The sequence below is a fragment of the Oncorhynchus tshawytscha genome, linkage group LG13 (assembly GCF_018296145.1).
Source record: "Oncorhynchus tshawytscha isolate Ot180627B linkage group LG13, Otsh_v2.0, whole genome shotgun sequence".
Lineage (NCBI taxonomy): Eukaryota > Metazoa > Chordata > Actinopteri > Salmoniformes > Salmonidae > Oncorhynchus > Oncorhynchus tshawytscha.
The window spans coordinates 59,348,954-59,365,234 of record NC_056441.1 but is presented as its reverse complement, the minus strand read 5'-3'; the positions used below and the strand labels follow the sequence as shown (position 1 = coordinate 59,365,234).

The following is a 16,281-nucleotide window of genomic DNA, read 5'->3' as shown; positions in this document are numbered from 1 at the left end:
TAGCAAACTGTTGGAAAACATTGTGTTTGACCAAATACAATGCTATTTTCTGTAAACAAATTAACAATAGACTTTCAGCATGCTTATAGAGAAGGGCACTCAACATGTACTGCACTGACACAAATGACTGATGATTGGTTGAAAGAAATCGTTAATAAGAAGATTGTGGGAGTTGTACTTTTAGATTTTAGTGCAGCCTTTGATATTATTGACCATAACCTGTTATAGAAACAACTTATGTGCTATGCCTTTTCAACCTCTGCCATAATGTGGATTCAGAGCTATCTATCTAATAGAACTCAAAGGGTTTTCTTTAATGGGTGCTTCTCTAATGTCAAACATGTAAAGTGTGGTGTACCGCAGGGCAACTCTCTAGGCCCTCCACTCTTTTCTATTATTACCAATGACCTGCAACTGGCATTCAACAAAGCATGTGTGTATATGTATGCTGATGATTCAACCATATACGCATCAGCAACCACAGCTAAGGAAGTCTCTGAAACCCTTAACAAAGAGTTAAGGGCCAGTAATAACAAAGACCAGTAATAAACTGGTCCTGAACATCTCTAAAACTAAGAGCTTTGTATTTGGTTCAAATCATTCCTTGAGTGCTAGACCTTAGCTGAATCTGGTAATGAATGGTGTGGCTGTTGAACAAGTTGAGGAGACTAAATTACTTGGAGTTACCTTAGATTGTAAACTGTCTTGGTCAAAACATATAGATTCAATGGTTGTAAAGATGGGGAGAGGTCTAGCCGTAATAAAGAGAGGCTCTGCTTTTTTGACACCATACTCAAAAAGCAAATTCTGCAGGCTCTAGTTTTGACTAATCTTGATTATTGTCCGGTCGTGTTGTCCAGTGCTGCAAGGAAAGACCTAGTTAAGCTGCAGCTGGCCTAAAACAGAGCTGAACGTTTTGCTCTTAATTGTAATCAGAGGGCTGATATAAATACTATGCATGCCAGTCTCTCTTGGCTAAGAGTTGAGGAGAGACTGACTGCATCACTACTTTTTATAAGAAACATGAAAATTAATTGTTTGCATAGTCAACTTACACACAGCTCTGACACACACACACTTATCCTACCAGACATGCCACCAGGGGTCTTTTCACAGTCCTCAAATCCAGAACAAATTCAAGAAAGCGTACAGTATTATATAGAGCCCTTATTGCATGGAACTTCTTTCTATCTCATATTGCTCAAATAAACAGCAAATCTGGTATCAAATAACAGATAAAGCAACACCTCGCGGCACAACGCCTCTCCCCTATTTGACCTAGATAGTTTCTGTGTAAGCATTGACATGTAAGCTATGTGTGCCTTTATAAAATAATTCTAAGAACGGCACGTTCTGAATTCTGTCGCTGTACATTTCAAAAGTGCTCAACAAATAGTTATATTGTCTACGTCCATCCTAGCTCGCTCATTAATGTCTTAATCGAAATTGCCTTTTATCTGCTCGTCGTCCCCTTATGCCATAGTTTGTACATCTCAATTGTCAGTAGAAACCACTTTTGTTAAAGCAAGTCAGCCATATAAGCTATGTTTTTTAAAGGCAGTAAATGAGGCTGAATGAACTGTTTCGCTGCCAGACAAGGCTCCGCTGATAGCCAGGTGTAGCAGTGGTATTGTGCAATGAATGTATTGTTTAGTGTTGGGTTGTGTAGTGGCTTTGCTGGCATGCATCCCACTTCTTTTTCATAATTTAGATAAACAGCATTGGTTGTATATCATGTTGGATATTTTTCAAGTACATCCGCTCATTCAAGATACAAAGAAGTCGCTAACAATTGGCGAATTCATTTTCCATTGCCTGGTGCCCGGTGTGAGCGGAGTTAAATGTTATTTATACATTCCATTGGTCCTTAACCAAAATCTCCACCAACCCGAGGCTCTGGGCCATGCAAAACGAACTCGACCAATGCCACTAGCAGAATTTGCTTAGGGAGGTGGGTGATGGGGGACGTGCCTCCTACGCTTACTCCAATCGCCACTCGAATAAGCTCTTCTCGTTACCTAAACGAAACATACACAAACATGGCGACAAGACAGACACTCAAGATGCTGTCTCCTCTTAGGTTTACAATATATTTGTTATTTTTATTTTCTCCCGGGACATTTTCTTCCACCCTTCGTCTGCATCGAGACCAGCGTTTCTTGCTACCGCAGGACAGGGGTTTTTCTACGGTTAACGCAAAGGAAGAATTTATCCATGGAATAGGCGCGGATGCGAAGCGACGAGCGGCACGTAGTGCAAGGGAAGACATAGCTTCGGGCATGTATCAGCATCGCAATCGGCGGAGTGCAGTCCAACCACCCGTGCCAAAGGTGTATGGACAGGTAATGCATTACTTCTCCAGTAGTAACTACACTTCTACTGAAAGCACGTCTCACGTCACGATCGGAAGGCTATCCTAAGTTAGCTACAGTAGCTAGTTCGGTTTAGCAGCTAGCTAGTTTAGTAACGGACCTCAGCAGCCTATATGGCTTTCTCATTTCATGCGACCCTTGACGAGGAGAGGTGAAGCGCAAATAACCAAAGCCAAGCTGTCGAAGTCAGTCTAGCTTCTTGCCAAGTGTGTGATTATCAGTACCACTGTAGCTAGGTAACTACTCGACTTTTTTAGAACAGACTGTCCCTTTCAGCATACGATGCCATGGCGAGCTCTTTCTTCCCAATGTAACCTATTCAATGGCATAACCTATTCAATTACGTTACTCTATCTAGTAAACAAACCCTCCGTTTTAAAGTCTACCTACAGACCGACACACATGTATTGCACGAAGTCTTTGAATTATCTTCTTGACCAACCCAATACAGTATTTTATTTTATCTGACCAGTTTTTCCTGAAACCTGGTGATCATAGCATGTCACCACAATCACACAGTTTTGTCTGGAAAATCCAAATGACAGTATACATAAACTTAGCAGTAACACACACCATCATAGCTGGGTGACAGACATCAACAACAATATCATTCTAATTAGCCAAGACTGACACAATAGAGTCTTCCCAATGTGGAGATGCATGCGTTAGTGAAGGCTGCAAATGTTGTGAAGAGCCAATAGTGGCAGTCTTTGCATATTTGATTTGTGACATGGTTGATTTTTGTAAGACGTTGAAGGCTCTTTGCTGAGTTTCTCTATAATGTGATTTCTTATTTATCACGGTAGTCTGCTCTTCAGTATTCACTGCATTTTACACGTCCTCAAATTGGAACAGAAATGGTTGCTTATGTGATCAAGTTTGGAATTCCTCTGCTGGTCAGGTGTCATGTTTTGTTCTGGAGGGTGTTCATTGAATGGGATGTGTATTTAGGTTAACTGTAGGCAAGGTTATGTCTTCTTGGAATGAGAGTAAACTGTTGTTTAGCCCCCCCCCTTTCAGAAATATCCCCAAATAGCACGCAATTTTTTGCACAGAACAGAAAATAAACACTGACAGTGTCTCCTCACACACCCATTCCCCTAACTATGAAAGCCAATTTCTTCAGGGATTAAATAGCTTTTTTTCATTAGATAGGGCACCCATGGGATTTAGCCTAGAAGTTTCTAAAGGTGCTCCAGCGAAAGTTCACAGAAAGGTACATACTTTGTTTATAAATAAGGTAGGCTTTTTGTAGCAACTGTAGGGCTGTTATTTTGGCATTTAAGTTCAAGTAAGCTTCCAGTCCCCCGTCCCTAACCATACTGAGCTATATAGATCCAGATATATATTTCTCCCTATTAAATTAAATTGTTGTACAAACCTGTATCGGATGTTGTCAGTGTGTGTGAAATGTGGATTACAGTTAATCAATTTCTTAGTTTAAGAACTAGGAATGTGGCTTTAGAGTTCCAGCTAATTGACTAAATATATAGCCATCATTCCTGATAAGTAGAAAAAACAAACTCTGAAACATGGCTTCCAGTAAAACCCCTGAGTCATTCGGTGGAGGCAGTCACGGAGGGGGGGCTGTATTGTGAAATTCAAGCAGGGAGTGTGACTGAAACCTGCCTTGAGCATCTGCCAGTTGAGATTCTCACTCAAAACAAACAAGAGAGCCAGGCCTCGGTCCTGTTCAGCAGAGACAGAACATCTTGAAACGCAGAGGTCATACCTGAACTTGTCCAATGGTGGTTTTGTGTTGCTTTGCAAATTGTTTTGCTAGTGCGTGCCCTACTCAAAACACCCCTGAAGTCGCTCAATCTATCCCGTCAACCGTTTCCCACAGTTCACAAACATATCCAGGGAAATAACATAGCACACTCTAAAGGTGTGTAGCAAGCAGGATCTGGTTCCCTGCCACATGACCCAATGTAAACAGATCCAACAGGGTTTGTGCATAAGACCACAATACAAGTGTCATGTGCCATGGTGATGTTTGGCTTGGGGAATTCTTGGCTGTACTCATTTTCCTCATTCGTGTTAATAGTTGTCATTATGTCACATGTAAGGAGCCTTGATGAATATATTTGACTATACTACTATGGTGCCTGGACTTGTTCTGATGCCTAATTCTATGAGCCTGTGTGAGCAAGAAGGATACACATGTTTACAGTTTTGTGTTGAGTTTCGATAGATTAGGCCTAATGTAGTAGGACAACTGATACTGTTTGCTAACTGCAGCAAAGCGAGTGCTGGGTAAAAATAGGTGCTATGGTAATCAATGAGAATCCTGATTATCTTTATTTCGGCATGTGTGTGTGTGTGTGTGTGTGTGTGTGTGTGTGTGTGTGTGTGTGTGAGTGAGCTGGCGAGCGATAGAACAAGCATTGGCAAGTTATACCAGCTTGGTCCCCTTCAAACATTTAATTGGTTTATTTTGTGTTTGTATATAATTTACTATTTCGGATTGAATTTACTGCAAGTTGCAGTAACGAAGGTGAACAATGCAGATATGGAAAAGGTATGTCCAAACGGGTATTTTCACTGCTGTGTGTGTGCGTGTGTGTGCGTGTGTTTGTGAGTTGCATTTCAGCTGACTCGTCTCTCAAGGCCAGATGATAGACGTACTAAATCACCTGAATGAATGAATGTGTTTGTGCAGCACCAACTTAATCTCCGAAGAACACAAACACACACACACACACACAGAGGTATGTCTAACTATGCTTGTTAGGCCTTTTTGGGGACCAACAATTGATTTGCTTTCAAAATCGTATATTCCCTGACCTTAACCCTATTCTAACCTTAAACCTAACCCCTAAGCCTAAAATTGTGGACTGGCAAAATGTCCTCACTTCTCTGAATTTTTGTTGGTTTGCTATTCTCGTGAGGACTTCTGGTACTCACAAGTATAGTAAAATGTGTATACACACACACACACACACACACACACAAAGCTCACCTGAAGTCTCTCTTCAAGCTTGTTTCTAACATTTGACCCCAAAAGAATGTGCCAGGCACTCACTAATGTTTTGCTGTCTAGCTACTCTTCAGCTGGCAACAGCATCGAGACATTCAGCATGATCTGCCATGTTAACCCACTTATCATTCAGCCTTGTGAAGAAGGACTCTAGTCTCTGTCAAGGAGGCTACTTCAGAGATTCCGCAGAGCAGACCTTTACATAACATAGCCGAGCCCAGACTTCACCATGGGGAGAAACTAGCCTATAACACATTGATATCAGGGCCTGTCGCAGCTAGTTGGTCATCATTCAGTGTATATAAGAGAAAAAAATAACTATTGTGCGGCATGACTGTCACAGACAGTGGTGCAATTGGGCTGCATCCAACCAAAAATACACACTGGTAGATTGAAAATGCAAATGTAATGAATGCCAGTTCTGCAGCAGGCGGATGATGTCATCGTGGGTTCAGCTCCGCTCCAACGGTGACACTCTTTCAGCAGTGGTTCATTCTGCTCTCTTGAATAATGAAGGAGAACATGGTGGGGAGATGTAAATCCTCTCCCTATTTCACTGGAGTTTTTCTTTGCTTGTTGTTGTTGTTGAGGAAACAGATTGACGTAGAAGCACCAAGGTTGTGTTTAGTTGTTCACAAAACCATTTTGCCACTGGAAACGAAAATGAGTGTTTCTTGGACAAGTTCAGGTATTAGCCTACCTCCCTGTTTCACTCGTTTCAAAACAATTTCTTCTACTGAACACACCCATGCTTCTCAAAGAAGGGAGGGTACACGAGGGGAGAAAAAGAGAGAAAAATATTTTTGGGGCACCACAAAAGCGTCTCCTGGATTACCAATGAAAACAATTTTGAGGAGAGTCCAGATTGATGTGACTGATATGCCCAGTTGATATTGTGCTTTTCAGTTTGGACTGATGGAATCGGCATTGACCAGTCTCCTTCAGACACTCGGCAATGGCTTTTTTGTAAGGCATGGTTTGTGTACTTCCTTTTCTATTCAGATGGGGTTTTTCAACGGACATCAATCTAGCTTCGTCCAGATCGTGCAAAAGGATCATGAGCCGTGAGCTATGGACAGATTAATTTACTGTTCCTCTCTAGTGAGTTTCAAGGTTTGGCAGAGATAATAATGTTGAATAATTTGGGGCTTGTTAGAGGCTTCCAGAGCTTATGTCAATGCACTAGTGCAAAGGAATGAGTAGTGTTAGAATCCCTGGCACTTGTTTGGTAAAGACTGATTGTAGCTTTTGTATGACCACCTGTCCTAATGCCCCAGTGACCAACATGCTGCCTAAGAAACCGATGTACTGAGTCACTTCTTTCTTTGCCACTTTTAACTATCACACTAGCAGACTCAACATCTGGAATCTTGACTATCTATGCTAAAAACCGTTTGGCAGAGCTAAACTGGACTCTTTATCGCTATTACAACGTTAGGCACATTTTCAGGCCCAGCATTTACATTTTCAAGGCCTCAATTGGAGCAGTTCTATCACAGAGTTTCTTAACCTAGAGGTGCAACGTCGCAAGACTTCTGGGAACGAAAATAACTTTATGTCGAAGGAGGGCCTTTGATTTGACGGCCTGCACATGCGCAGTTCGGCGCGAGACGACCGTTAGACCCTACGACGTGTTTCTACGCATGAGCTTAGCTTGCCAACTTCGCCATGACATCACCTACAAGTGTGATCAGGGATTTCTATTGGAGAAGCTGTTTTAGCCCATCTTCATGCTGTACTCTTTTTTGGTAGTATCGTCAATCACTTGCAAGACCACAAGCAATAGGAGATGTCATTGTGCTCAAAGCTCAAAATGTCTCCACACAATGATTAGACCTATTATTCCTTTGATCACAAGTCCAAATAGAATGCAGTTAGTCAGTCCCATCTACTCTAAAAGCTGTATTATGAGATATAGCTAAAGGTAGCCAGACCTTTTGGGACCCAACGGACCTTTTAGCTATTGTGAGGCCCTAACCCCAAGCATAGTACAATGCTTCACGTAACTGGGGCTAGTTGGAGTGAGGCTCATGTCATCACCTGATGCTAATGGCCGATGCTTTTGTTGTCGAGCTCGGCCAGAGGAATAGATTGTGTCTCACGCTGCCATTTGCAGCAGTTTACCAGTGCCATCACTCTCCTGATTCAGCTGTGTCAGGAGGACCACACCGGCACCCTTTTACATGGTCCGCGGGCAACGAGGCTTAAACGGCCCTGAGATTTACCGCAGAGTCATCTCAGCCTCGAAGACGGCCTTGCCTTTGACTCAGCTGACCTCCTGGGACGTGTTCAGTGGGGCCCACCATAGCGAAATGTTTTAAAAACTTCTGAATGAGCGTTTCGTATTAGACAAGTCCAGTTAGTAGAAGTGTTCGACTCTGTTTCTCAGGCAATGAGAATGTTAAATGACATGGAATGAGTTACCTTATTACAATGTTCATGCTGAAATCATGCTTATACACACAACACATTCTTGTAGGCTATTTTGTAGCAATTTGCAGCAGAAATCACATTCCATTACTAAGTCTATAAGCCATAGTACCAATAGTTGGCGTAAAGTTACCACTGAAAGAAGAGGAACGTTTGTTTATCATTTATACAGAAATGACAGTCTTTGTGTTGTCCAAGTCTGAAGAAATACTGTAGTATAGGGAGAAACTGAGCTTTTTAAAGACTCACAGCCCCCTGCAGAATGATAAATTAAGTATGAGAGAGGGGAGCACTCGGATGAGAGGTAAAGGCAGTGGGATTTAAAATGACATACTTTTTGGGGATTCACACTTCACAGGCTTATTTTCAGAGCTGCACCAACGTTGGCGTTTAATTGACCTGTGCCTTCTGCTTTTACACTACTACATCTATCACAAGCACTTAGTATAGCAGCATTGTGTTGTTTCAATGGACACAGTGAAGGCCTCTGACGTTGGGCAATGTGATGTAAAGCTGGTCACTGCTTTTTTTTCACTGTCTCTCTCACACACACCCACACAAAGAGAGGGAGAGGAGCCTTTAGCAAGGTGCTCCTCGCAAGGTCATAACAATAACACCACGAAGTGCGTTGCCATAGTAACGTGCATCAATAAGCTTACCCAGATAAAATCATGAATAAAGAAAAGCACGACAGCTCTGTTAAATACACCAGACACAGCCAGGCAAGGTACCGCAACCTTTCACGGAGGGATTTCTACCAGCTAAGAAGATGCCGGAAACCCAGCAAAATCATTACAATGTCTAGCTGATATCAAATTTGTTATGAAATGCTATTATGGTCCAAGGACGTTTATCGGAGATAAAAGTGACTGTAATCGATCAGATAGTTGCCTAATTCATTGGCCTTGTGTTGAGCTGCATTTTGATGAAGCAGAACAAAAATACATCCGGTCAGTTGAGTGACTGTTCTTTTCTTTGCAGGCCAACCTGAACGATTCCCACAACCAGATGGTGGTGCACTGGGCCGGGGAGAAGAGCAATGTCATCGTGGCGCTGGCCAGAGACAGTGTCGGAGCCACAGGTCCCAAAACTAGCTCGGTCAGTACACAGTAGTACACTTCCTGCGAATACAGTAGTACACTTCCTGTGAATACAGGAGTACACTTCCTGTGAGGATACTAATGTAGAAGCCTACATTTCCTGTAAGTACATTAACACACCTTGTGTGCGGGATGGGGATCCACAATCACGCGAAACAAACATATCCATGAACCTATCCACCACTACATAGCATAACGCCTGCATGTTGCTTTACAGCCGTGCTGTTTTCGGACGCTTTGAATCTTCTCCTTCCCTATCAGTTCACATTGCCCTCTTTTCAATCTTACTATGGACTGTACATTTCAGATCCCCCCATTCAAATGAAGACTCCTTTGTTCAAGGTACCATGGCAGAAATGACAATACTGGTTTACCCACAGTTTGGTTGTGTAATGCATTGTTTGTGTATCCATGTGTGTTTGTGTGCGTGCATGTTATTGTGTGTGCGCATGGGAGCCCATTGGTCAGTGACAGGCCACATGATGTCAGTGCTGCGAGGCCCAGACCTGTTCCACTGTGCTAATGAGATGGCCTGCCTGCCAGCCGTGTGCTTCCACTCCTCTCCTCGATCAGATTCACTGAGCCATGGATGAATCCCTCCATCTGTTACATCTCTCTCTCTCTACTCTTTCTGCTTTTGATGATATCAGCTCCCTATGCTGTCTGATACTGATGCTCAGCCTACAGTAACCCAACCCCCACTGCTTTTGTGCACAGTGTAAGAAAGACCTCCTGTCCTCAAGGGGTTTTAACTTGAGATGTGATGCCCTTTGAAAAACAAGTTGTTTATACTAAACCACAGAGATACCACTGGTGAAGGACAGTTTGTTTGAACAAGAATTGTTAGTTTTGTGTCTCTCTCCACTCCCAGTTCAGTACGTTCCTCGACATAACTTCCAGTCGGCGCTGTGGGCTTTGTGTGCTGTTCGCTGTGGTCGGAGCTCCTTGGTCTCTGGCACTCTGATGGGAATCTGAGAGCTCTGACCTCACTCATGTATTGTCTCGGGTAGAGTCTGCAGGACAGAACAGAACAGCATGGAACACTGAACACCTCTTAACATTCTGGATTGGAGTTCTCTCTTAATGGAACTACAGTTCCACTCTGTAGTCAGTTAGCATAGACAAAGCTTTTTCCTAAGTATTGTGTTTCTCTCTGTAGATGGAAAGTCTAGCTACTGCCTAAATGCTTTGATTCCTTTTACAGAGTCAGTTAATGGCCTCCCTCCCAATACACCATTCTAAAATCATTTTGTCCTCTACTAGAAATGTGTCCATCAAGAAGCATTCAAAAAATCGAACTTGACAACGCCTAATTTTTCCTGTCCATAAAACATCACATCCAAAAGTACTTTGAAAGCGGATTTCACTTGTTACCGTGTACCATCACTTCCATGTTCTCACCTCTTTCCTCTCTCCTCTGTCACATGGTAGGTGTACGTGTCTTCCGACTATGGAACCAGCTTCTCCCCCATCTCAGAGAGGTTTCAGCTGAGTGGGGAGAAGGAGAAAGAGGGGAACAAGCAGGTCATCTCCCAGTTCTACCACAGCCCCGCTGACAATAAGAGGGTAAGTGGCTGAAGACCGTAGAGGTACTGACACTGAGTGTACAAAGCATTAGGAACACCTTCCTAATATTGAGTTGCATCCTCTTTTGCCCTCAGAATAGCCTCAATTTGTCTGGGCATGGTGTTTAAAGCGTTCCGCAGGGATGTTGGCCCATGTTGACTCCAATGCTTCCCACAGTTGTGTCAAGGTGGCTGGATGTCATTTTGGTGATGGACCGTTTAAAAAATATTTTCCCCCCCTTTTTCTCCCCAATTTCGAACTTGTTACATCGTTGCAACTCCCCAACGGGAGAGGTGAAAGGTGGAGTCACGCTTCCTCCAAAACATGACTTGCCTAACAGCGCTCCTTAACACCCGTCAGCTTAACCCGGAAGCCAGCCGCACCAATATGTTGGAGGAAACACCATTCAACTGGCGACCGAGGTCAGCCCGCAGGCACCCAGCCCACCACAAGGAGTCGCTAGGGCGCGATGAGCCAAGTAAAGCCCACCCGGCCAAACCCGGACGACGCTGGGCCAATTGTGCGCTGTCCTATGGGACTCCCGGCCACGGCCGGTTGTGGCACAGCCCGGGAATGATCCCGGGTCTATAGTAACGCCTCTAGCACTATGATGCAGTGCTTTACATGCTGACCAAACCGCTCGCGTCCAAAATAAATGTACAAATATATGTTATTTATCATTGCACCCACACTGCTTACGCATGACAGCGAGCTTCTGCCTGGCCAGGCGCTAAAATAGAAGTTGCTTCTATTTGTGACGCTCAATGCGTTGCAAGTCCTGCCTCTCAAATCTCCTCATTGGTTTTTAGAAGCATATACCCACGTGGGTGATTGAAAGATGAACGTAGGTCCACACTCCGGTAGGTTGTAGTAATGCTGTGAAGTTGGTTTCCAACCGCCATATAAAGTCCAAAGAAGAAAAATAAGCCGTAAGGAAGGAGGAGAGATGACGAGAAACTAATTTGGTTTACTGTTTTATCTGTGGATTAATTGTTGGAGTAGAGGACCTTGTGCATTTCAGGTAAAATAACAACCCAATGTTTATATACGGTAATGTTCCCTGGCTGCTGGAGAGAGAGGTCATGAGCAGATGAGCTCCTGCATTTTTCAGCATGTTTTTACAAAAAAAATGGATTTAGGCAGGGACATATACAGGATGATACCCTCACTCCAGATCAAAACTCCAAACCTACAACCTGATTGTGGACAAGATTACCTGGAAGGATTAATACACCATCCAACCTGGAATACAACTTCATTTAGCACTGAGGTGTGAAGTGAGAGGTGTCGAAGCCTTTGAGCCCAACAAATGGCAGGCTACCCCACCCAAATCCAGAGGCCTTGAAGCCAACTCCTGCTGTTCAGAGACCATCCACGGGTACTGGTACCCCCACCACACTCCCCCCTCTCTCCAGAGCTTTCACTCACCTCCAGTATACAGGCACTGTTGGAGCGAGTGACTCTGAACTTACAATGGCTAGCCCCAAGTTGTTATATATTTTTTTTCTTGTGCATTTTGCTATTTCCCTCATGACGTCTGCATGCTTTGTTGACTATGAACTTTCTTGTTTACCCAACCGTGGGGGAGACTATGCTTGTTCCCACATTCGGGATTCTGACTCTCTATTGGTTACACAGACTTTTGACCTCCCTCCGGCTTTGTATTCATGTTACCTGATGAAATTGCTGTATAATGTGATCTTGTTGCCATCTAATGCACATTCAAATGTCATAAATCAACACTGCAGAGCTCTCCCTGTCCTCTGCTGTGCCTTGATTGTATTACTCTTGATGATATCTGGAAATGTGCATGTACACCCTGGCCCATCTACTGCTGCTAGCCCCAATTCTGACTTGTGCTCTATCTGTTGCACTGATTTCTGCTCTAGTAAAAGCCTGGGTTTTCTGCACGTTAAAACCGCCATAAAAAAAGCTAGACTACGGTTTGCAACTGCACATGGGGACAAAGATTGTACTTTTTGGAGAAATGTCCTCTGGTCTGATGAAACAAAAATATAACTGTTTGGCCATAATGACCCAACCGTGAAGCACGGGGGTGGCAGCATCATGTTGTGGGGGTGCTTTGCTGCAGGAGGGACTGGTGCACTTCACAAAATAGATGGCGTCATGAGGCAGGAAATCATGTGGATATGTTGAAGCAACATCTCAAGACATCAGTCAGGAAGGTAAAGATTTGTCGCAAATGGGTCTTCCAAATGGACAACGAGCCCAAATATACTTCCAAAGTTGTGGCAAAATGGCTTAAGGACAACAAAGTCAAGGTATTGGAGTGGCCATCACAAAGCCCTGACCTCAATCCTATAGAAAATTTGTGGGCACAACTGAAAAAGCATATGCGAGCAAGGAGGCCTACAATCCTGACTCAGTTACACCAGCTCTGTCAGGAGGAATGGGCCAAAATTCACCCAACTTCTTGTGGGAAGCTTGTGGAAGGCTACCTAAAACGTTTGACCCAAGTTAAACAATTTAAAGGCAATGCTACCAAATACTAATTGAGTGTTTGTAAACTTCTGACCCACTGGGAATGTGATGGAAGAAAAAAAGCTGAAATAAATCATTCTGTCTACTATTATTCTAACATTTCACATTCTTAAAATAAAGTGGTTCCTAACTGACCTAAGACAGGGAATATTTACTAGGATTAAATGTCAGGAATTGTGAAAAACTGAGTTTAAATGTATTTGGCTAAGGTGTATGTAAACTTCCGACTTCAACTGTATATGCAGATGATACAGTCTTCTACTCAGCTGGCCCCTCCCTGGATTTTGTGTTAAGCTTTCTTCGTGTCCAACAAGCTTTCTCTGCCCTTAACCTTGTTCAGAACACCTCCAAAACAAAGGTCATATGGTTTGGAAAGAAGAATGTCCCTCTCCCCACAAGTATGATTACTACCTCTGAGGGTTCAGAGCTTGAGGTAGTCACCTCATACAAGTACGGCACACTGTCTTTCTCTCAGCACATATCAAATCTGCAGGCTAAAGTTAAATCTAGACTTGGTTTCCTCTATTGTAATCGCTCCTCTTTCACCCCGGCTGCCAAACTAACCCTGATTCAGATGACCATCCTTCCAATGCTAGATTACGGAGACGTAAATTATAAATCGGCATGTAAGGATGCTCTCGAGCTGCTAGATGTTTTTTACCACTCGGCCATCAGACTTGCCACCAATGCTCCTAATAGGACACATCACAGCACTCTATACTCCTCTGTAAACTGGTCATCTCTATGTACCCATCGCAAGACCCACTGGTTGTTGCTTATTTATTAAACCCTCTTAGGCCTCACTCCCCCCTATCTGAGATATCTATTGCAGCCCTCATCCTCCACAAACAACACCCGTTCTGCCAGTCACATTCTGTTAAAGGTCCCCAAAGCGCACACATCCCTGGGTCGCTCTTCTTTTCAGTTCGCTGCAGCTAGCGACTGGAACGAGCTGCAACAAACACTCAAACAGGACAGTTTTATCTCAATCTCTTCATTCAAACACTCAATCATGGGCACTCTTACTGACACTTGTGTGTATTGTTGTCTCTACCTTCTTGCCCTTTGTGCTGTTGTCTGTGCCCAATAATGTTTGTACCCTGTTTTGTGCTGCTACCATGTTGTTCTGCTGCCATGTTGTGTTGCTACCATGTTGTTATCATGTTGTGTTGCTGCCATGTTGATCAATAATGGATCTTATCTTTCACCTGGATTCACCTGGGTAGTCTATGTCATGGAAAGGGCAGGTGTTCCTAATGTTTTGTACACCCAATGTGCAGTATGATGATAAAAGGCCTGTCTCTATATTGCAAACTGCCCTGATACAGAGGGGTTTTATTATGTTTTCAAAGTATTTTCATATGTTCTCCCACCTCCTCAAAACCAGCAGAAGGCACATAACGTTATTGAGCTTGTGGTTTCTAAGGGTTGATTTAGGTGTATATAGTGTCTGTGGGTGTGTGTTTGTTTACATGCGTAGTTATCACTCTTGAGCTCGAGATTGTTCGATGCAGTGCTGTGAGGTTTGGTGCGGTGACGTGTTCGATTATGTCTCACTGTGTGCCGGTGAGTCATAGCCCTGGCCCCGCCCCCAGCCGTTCCACCTGGCACTCAGCCCAGTGGTTATTTCCAGGTGTAAGGGTGCATGGGAAACGCAGTTTGTCAGTCTCTGTAGAGGCTGCAGGCTGGGGCCATCCGTCTGCAGACAGGAGAGAGCGAGAGAGAGAGGCAGGGCTGCCTGGTATAACAGCAGGAGGATGTCACTGTCTTAGTCTGCAACATGCTCCCAACATCATGGAGATGATTACCATGGGAAATGAGTGGTTTCTTCTCATGTGCACGCTGAGCTGTGAATTCCGGGCCCGTATTTAGCAAGCCTCTTCAGAGTATGAGTACAGATCTAGGATCAATTAATCTCTGTCCATAATAAGCGGATTCATTATGATTTAAAAGGTAAAAACTGATCCTAAATCTCCTTCTCTAGACACTTGATAAATATGGGTCCGTCTAGCCTCCCCTTTATAGAAAGCATATGATGAAGTGTCTGAGAGCTAAATTGCAGTGATCACTTTAGGTAGTGATTTATGAATGAAGCGGGATCTGAGATAATGAATGGTTAGCCTATAGCATAACCCGCTGTCTAACATTACATGTCGGCCCTATCCTTATACACCAAGTCTGACTGGTTATGGATCTGCCTATTTATAACATCTTCTTCAAAGAAACATTCACCCGTTTTGATGTTACATAATTGTTGTGCATGTCTGAGCGATGTTCTATCTATTCCTGGGGTCATTTCATGTTTTCATGTGTATAGTACTCAACCCCCTGAGTCAATACATGTTACAATCACATCTGGCAGCAATTGCAGCTGTGAGTCTTTCTGTGTCAAGTTGGTTGTTGATCTTCGCTAGGCAGCCATTTTGTCATGCCCTGACCTTAGTATTCTTTGTTTTCTTTATTATTTTGGTTAGGTCCGGGTGTGACATGGGTGATGTATGTGTTTTTGTCCCTGTCTAGGGGTTTTGTATGTATTTGGGTGTTTTTTACTAGTCTAGGTGTTATGTATGTCTATGGTTGCCTAGATTGGTTCTCGATTAGAGGCAGCTGTTTATCGTTTTCTCTGATTGGGAACCATATTTAGGCAGCCATATTCCTTGGGTATTTCGTGGGTTATTGTCTATGGTTAGTTGCCTGTGTCTGCACTCGTTTGTATATAGCGTCACGTTCGTTTTGTTGTTTTGTATAGTTTGTTTAGTGTTTCTTCGTTAATAAACAGAACAATGTATTCACATCACGCTTGGTCTCCTCCATTCAACGAACGTAACACATTTTCATGTCTTGCCATATCTTTTTCAACTAGGCCACTCGTGACCATTCAATTTCATCTTGGTAAGCAACTCCAGTGTATATTTCGCCTTGTCTTTCAGGTTATTGTCCTGCTGAAAGGTGAATTTGTCTCCCAGGTTTTTCTCTAGAATTTTGCCTGTGCTTAGCTCTATACAGTTTATTTTTATCCTAAAAAACTCCCTAGTCCTTGCTGATGACAAGCATACACATAACATGATGCAGCCACCACCATGCTTAAAATATGAAGAGTGGTACTCAGTGATGTGTTGTGTTGGATTTTCCCCAAACAAAACGCGTTGTATTCAGGCCACATGTTTTGCAGTTTTACTTTAGTGCCTTGTTGCAAACAGGATGCATGTTTTGGAATTTATTCTGTACAGACTTCCTTCTTTGTCTTTTAGGTTAGTATTGTGGAGTAGCTACAATGTTGTTGATCTTTCCTCAGTTTTCTCCTATCACAGCCATTAAACTCTAGTTGTTT

At 43.3% G+C, this 16,281-nt stretch overlaps 1 protein-coding gene across 2 annotated transcripts in view; it reads left to right on the top strand.

Annotated features, from left to right (window-relative positions):
* The first annotated feature begins 1,950 nt into the window (after nucleotides 1-1,950).
* Nucleotides 1,951-16,281, top strand: part of LOC112265411 (sortilin-related receptor) — a 71,460-nt gene continuing 57,129 nt past the window's right edge. Inside the window, exons 1-3 of one of the 2 annotated variants that reach the window (XR_006078675.1) lie at nucleotides 1,951-2,342; nucleotides 8,764-8,880; nucleotides 10,314-10,448. Coding sequence is in view for 1 of the 2 variants with exons in the window: in XM_042296056.1 (XP_042151990.1) it covers nucleotides 1,959-2,342; nucleotides 8,764-8,880; nucleotides 10,314-10,448 (636 nt within the window). In the remaining variant the exon portion in view is untranslated. The remainder of the gene's footprint in view (nucleotides 2,343-8,763; nucleotides 8,881-10,313; nucleotides 10,449-16,281) is intronic. The other variant, XM_042296056.1, reaches the window with a different exon arrangement.